Source organism: Saccostrea cucullata, unplaced genomic scaffold, assembly GCF_032062105.1.
Source record: "Saccostrea cucullata isolate Sc308-1 unplaced genomic scaffold, CSIRO_AGI_Scuc_v1 ctg2269, whole genome shotgun sequence".
Classification (NCBI taxonomy): Eukaryota; Metazoa; Mollusca; class Bivalvia; order Ostreida; family Ostreidae; genus Saccostrea; species Saccostrea cuccullata.
The window spans coordinates 65,723-71,734 of record NW_026936531.1 but is presented as its reverse complement, the minus strand read 5'-3'; the positions used below and the strand labels follow the sequence as shown (position 1 = coordinate 71,734).

At 32.2% G+C, this 6,012-nt stretch overlaps 1 protein-coding gene across 1 annotated transcript; it reads left to right on the top strand.

Annotated features, from left to right (window-relative positions):
* Positions 1-1,061: 1,061 nt before the first annotated feature.
* LOC134245773 (polyribonucleotide nucleotidyltransferase 1, mitochondrial-like) lies at positions 1,062-4,052 on the top strand (the record flags this gene model as incomplete). The annotated part of the gene is made up of 6 exons (XM_062728027.1): positions 1,062-1,172; positions 2,054-2,246; positions 2,511-2,562; positions 2,942-2,999; positions 3,233-3,329; positions 3,911-4,052. Coding segments are annotated over 6 exons (653 nt in total), but the record flags the coding sequence as incomplete, so codon positions are not given.
* Positions 4,053-6,012: the final 1,960 nt, after the last annotated feature.

Sequence of the window (6,012 nt, the reverse complement as noted above, 5' to 3'; positions counted from 1 at the left end):
ATCATGGGTAACCACAAACGTCAGTACCAGAATTAGGTCATCTTGACCTACATTTTTCTGCATGAGTGACTTTGGTTAAATTTTTGGTGGAGGTCCATATCTCAGCATCTATAACTTATAATGGCATGATGATTTGTCATTGTACAGGTTATAAGTAACCAACAACATCAGTACCAGAATTAGGTCATTTTGACCTACATTTTTCTGCATGAATGACTTTGGTTAAATTGATAATGGAGGTTCATATTTCAGCAACTATAACTTATAGTGGCATGATAGTTAGTCAGTGGATACATCATGGGTAACCACAAACGCCTGTACCAGAATTAGGTCATCTTGACCTACATTTTTCCGCATGAGTGACTTTGCATAAATTTATGGTGGAGGTCCATATCTCAGCAACTATAACTTATAGTGGCATGATAATTTGTCAGTGGATACATCATGGGTAACCACAAACGCCTGTACCAGAATTAGGTCATCTTGACCTACATTTTTCCGCATGAGTGACTTTGCATAAATTTATGGTGGAGGTCCATATCTCAGCAACTATAACTTATAGTGGCATGATAATTTGTCAGTCTACACATCATGGGTAACCAACAATATCAGTACCATAATTAGGTAATCTTCACCTACATTTTCTGCATGAATGACTTGATACATATACAGTGGATTTGATTTCAAAATGCAAGTTCAAATTATTGCGACTCATAACACGTTGCAATATTCGCAATAATAAAAACATCACAATAATTTGTGAATTTACAGGGTATATGTATATATATATAAATGCCAATATAATCGCCAAGGGATTAGATATTAAGTCAGCTGTTCCATTTCTTTATTATTGTATTTTTGAGTTATTCCTTCTGAAATGTCAATAAATGCTTCAGTTTATCAGACAATCATTTCTTACTAACCACAGCGACAGCAGGCGAGACACAGGGTTGCGGGCAACCCTTACGTACTTTTTATCTCCAAGGTTAAGGTCATTCAGGTTTTTATAGTTGGACCTGTATTGAATTCTTTGTAAAATGTTTGATTCTTCTTTATTGCAGGAGCTGTCAGGGTTGGATATGTAGATGATAAATTTGTAATAAATCCACTTCGCCATGAGCTGGAGCAGAGCAAAATCAACCTCGTGGTAACATCCAGTAAACAGGGAATAGGTAAATCAATACTTTATATTACTTACTTACTTAGTCCTCTTCGTGCTTTGAGCACATAAGGCCTGAATACTTTATATTGCGAAAGAGTTCCGCTAAATTAAGTAATCGCAATACTTTATATTGCGATTACTTAATTTAGCGGAACTCTTTTGCGATGGAGGTAGGAAACGTCTGCTGGGTGGGGGCAAATGTGCTATTTAATACAATGCAAGATCGATCATTATAGCATTTATAAGGACATATAAGTAAAAAATCCTGGTGGAATACCTTGCTAAGAGTCGCTGAACCAGCCAAATAAATTTTTGACAGGAGCCAATCCTAAATTGTTACATTTTAAAGCAGATAAAATATTCTTAACTTTCCTTATTTGACAATCTACTATTTGGAGTTCAATATCTGGCAAAACATCGTGATTTCAGCATTAAATTAGTGGAATCAGTCGATTGTCACTACTGTTAACAATGTCACGTGCCCCAGAAATTAAGACCTTGCTAGACTCTTCTGCAAAAGAGTGGTAGTAAGTTAGATAACTGCGAGGTACTTATTGGTAGTTGGGATATTACCTATTGAAAATACATGTAGTAATAATATATGAATTTATGATATTACCCTACAGAAAAATTAGCCAGGGACCAAATTTCTACATCCAAGAAACAGCGGATAGATAAACATTTTGACAATAATGATGCCTCATGGCTAATCCAGTAAACAAAGGACCTTCTTCAACATAAACCTTGTATTCAAGATGTCAGTGATTAAGATAACTAATTTGAAGAATATGTACATGTAATACTTATGCATTTTATGATTTAGAAGCTTCCGTTGTGTGTTTTTGATTTACATTATTGTAAGAAGATCTACATGATATATTTTGTTTACAGTTATGTTGGAGGGAGGAGCCAATGCCGCGGATTACGATTTGTTTAAGGAAGCCATTAAGGTCGGTTACGAGGAGTCATTTAATATCATCGACAGTATTGAGGATCTGAGAAAAACAGCCAGTGAAAATAAGTATATACCTAAACGTCTACCTCCAAGATTTCAGGATACAGAAATACATAATGCTGTCTACAGGTATTAATTGATATGATCAGGAAATGTGAGAATTGAAAACTTGTCGATGTTGTGTTTTCTCAACCATGTTTTAAAAAGAAGCCTTTTTATTAAATTTGGAATGAATTTTACGCTGGGGAATCTTAATTAGAAAAAAATTCAAAATAAGAATTCTTTTTTTTTTAGGGGGGAGGGGGGAGGGTTAAAATTTTCTAGGGGAAACTGTTTCTTCTGAGCTGTGCTTTTGAAAGACACTGTTTGAAGGATTTCGTTGTACATTTTTAGGTTGTGCAACACCAAATTGACTGCAGTGTTTACAGATTATAATCATGATAAGGTATTGTGGCCATATTTTTTATTCATAGTATCTAACATATACACAGAAGATAGAAATTAACAGAATTCTGTAAAGATCATGTTAAATTGGGTCAATTTTGATTAAAACTTATCCATTATCTACTCGTCTTTAGACAATGTAAACTTTTAAAAGCGAGACTACTCAGAAATTTTAAAATAATGATGTTAAATAATGAATATTTTCAATCCATAGGATACATATCAACAATTTTAATAAAGCCAGACCTTTATTTACGCTATATCACATAGAGATGAAATGTTATCCCTAAAACACCCTGGTCAACAATGTTTTTTTCACATGTTATGCTTAAAATATGTCATATTATTTTTATGGTAACACTTTGTATTTTTTTTTCCAGTTTTCAAGAGATTTGGCGGTGAAGAATGTTGTCAATAGTGTGATGAATGAATTAAAAGGTAGTATACAAAATCTGAGTCTGATTTCAGTTTGAGAGTTGTCACATTTCAGAATTTAAGACGTTGTATTCCACAATCCATTCTTTGGTGAAAGCAATTTGGATTCATTCAAATGATGAGCCACACTTTCTTACAAAAAATACCCATCATGCAAAGTATTTACCACCATGCTTCAGATCATCTCTTTCGATGAAAGTTTTACTGATAAAATCATTTCATTTTTGGTGTTTTAGATCTTTATCCCTCCATGACAGAAGATGATTTAAATCAGTACATTCAGAAGTGTATTAAACAAGTCTTCAGGGAGAGTATCTTTACTACTGGAAAAAGGTATTTCATTCAGAATTTTATTTTCAATCTATTTGTATTCAGTTGAAGTTCTTTGTATTGAAAATCAAACTCTTTAAGTACCTTAGATATACAGTATAAGAAAAATGTATTGAAAATATCTCTAATAGAAATTCTTTCACAAAATGAAATCATTTTTTTATACGTCACTTTTCAATATGTTACTCTGTTGTGGGACTAAACTAGACTGTAATCACATATAGGAATGAAATTTAAGAAATAGAGAAAATTGATTGGGTCAGAATTTTTTTCAGTTGATGAACCCTGGGGTAGGGTGGGGTCAAAATAAGTATCATATATAAATTGTATATGTTTACAGAGGAATATAGAGGGATCTGCTGATAAAAGTAGAAGAGTACATGTAATATTATTATGGCCTATAGGCCTCTTGCTTCTTCATAAAATTCAACCTTAATACTTAGTATCTTGAATCCTAAGATATCTTTAAGATTTTTCCCATCAAAGTCAAAATAATGAGGTTGGATTGTATAATACATGTACATGTATTTACTATTAATTGTAATTATGCTTTATCTGACATTTTTTGTTTACAACCTGACTAGGTGTGACGGCAGAAGTTTAACACAGCTCAGAAACATTTCCTGTAGTGTAGACGTCCTCAAACCCCTGCATGGATCCTCTCTCTTCCAGAGAGGTCAAACACAGGTCAGAAATAAAACCCACAATATCATGTGTGCTGTATAAAAATGGTCACTCTCTACTCTTATCTTATTTCTCAAGTCTGGGGATAATTTTTATAAGATAGAATTTGGGATGGTATGTTGAAATAGCTATGCCACTCTTTGTGACATAACTTTATGATGGTGAATATTAAAAGTAACATTTGTTATAAAGATTTCCAGATCTATGGTCATTTGTAAATGGTCAAGATGCAGTCTTTGCATGTGAATTACTTCACTATATATCAGCAATACCTGTTATGAGTGTATGTAGCATTTTCACAATACCAGGGTAAATGTTTTCTTTCAAGTATGACTACCAGATTCATGTATGTTTAGTTAAGTATTAAGTGTGAAGCTTAACTTGGGGTACAAAAATTTTCCATGAATTAAATTTCAAAGAAGAAAAAGTAATGCCAATCAGTATTTTAAATTTTGAAATCTATTTGAAAAAATTACCTTAAGGGGACCGACTATAGTTTCCATTGTGCAATATTTCGCGCATCATAGTAAAATGAAGCGTATTTACTGTTCTAAAGCAAGTTTTTTGCTTTAATTATTAAAATTTAACAAAATTAAGAAATTATAGGTATAGAAATGTAATTACAATTTGATACAACTGATTTTTAGCCGGGCTTATTGCTCAAAGAGCAATTGCCGGCTTATGTGATCCTGTTCAAGGCAGGATGTTGACCCCATAGTCGCCATTTTAAAGTTACGTGCAAAAATATAGTTCTTACTCTCAACCGCTTTTGAGATAATACAAACGCTAAATAAAGCAACAAAAATAAAACGAAGTTTTATCTATATAAAATAAACATTAGTAGTAATGACTTTGAAAACTTCATAAGTCAAAGAACATAGTTCATTAGCGTAAGGATTTTTGATAATCAGTGTTACCGCAGTTCTCTACACATACGAGGTAAAGCAGGAGAGGGAACCAGACTGGCCTGTTTGTTTAAATTCAGCTGCGGTACCAGATTAATTCTGATTCTGACAAAGTCAAAACGTGGTATTAGGATTGAAAAACTCACTGTCAGTGTCTTATCTTTTATATTGATACTTTTAAAATAATTTTTTCATCAGAATATAAACGTGATTCATGTAAGAAATCCATTCTAATCTGTAAATGAGCCCGCCTTTCTGTACTTCTGAGTACTTTGATTTAACCAATTTTGCAATTGATAGGTAGGTTGACGTCGTTGCAGTGTGTTTTTGACATTATGATAATCTGTAGCTCTTAAAGAAAGGGGTAATAAAAATATTATTAAGGAAAAAGTAATAAACATATGCTCTTGAAATCTAAAACATAGAAATTTGAGAATATCTCCAATATTTTTATAATGTTTTCATGTGAATCCATTGTGTATGTCATATTTTGTAGTACTCTTATAAAAATAGTAAAATTTGCTAATTTTTTGCATTTTGAGATTCCCCCTCTGATAACAAGATGGTAGAATTTTGTGTTTCTTACATACATTGTATAATATAGTACATGTATAACGCATCAAATATTATAGTTTGAACAAAATGTCTATTGTAGTATTTGTGTAATTTGCTTTAAAGTGCTAAAAATTGGCATTTTCCTATAAAATCCCATGGTAAATGTACCTGTATTTTGATTTTAATTTTGTCCCTCAAAAATACCTGGACGGTAGATTTCCCCCAAATTTTGCATGTACACTGAAGTTAATGTAACATATATGGTATAAAAATGAAGAGTTTCGCTATTGTAGTTTTCACACAATAAAACTATAGTCGGCCCCCTTAAATAGATGAAATTTCTTTATTATTAATCCTTATGGAACACAAAACCAGTTTGCTATATCTTTAAATTTGTTAGATCAGAGTTTGTGACAGTAAATTAAGTTGACATACAAGTAACATATAGTGTACAGTGTATTTAATGAAAAGAATTAAAAACTTGTCATCAGAAAATTGTATGTAATATTGTTGTATGATAAAGCTGTGGTTACATGTTCTCA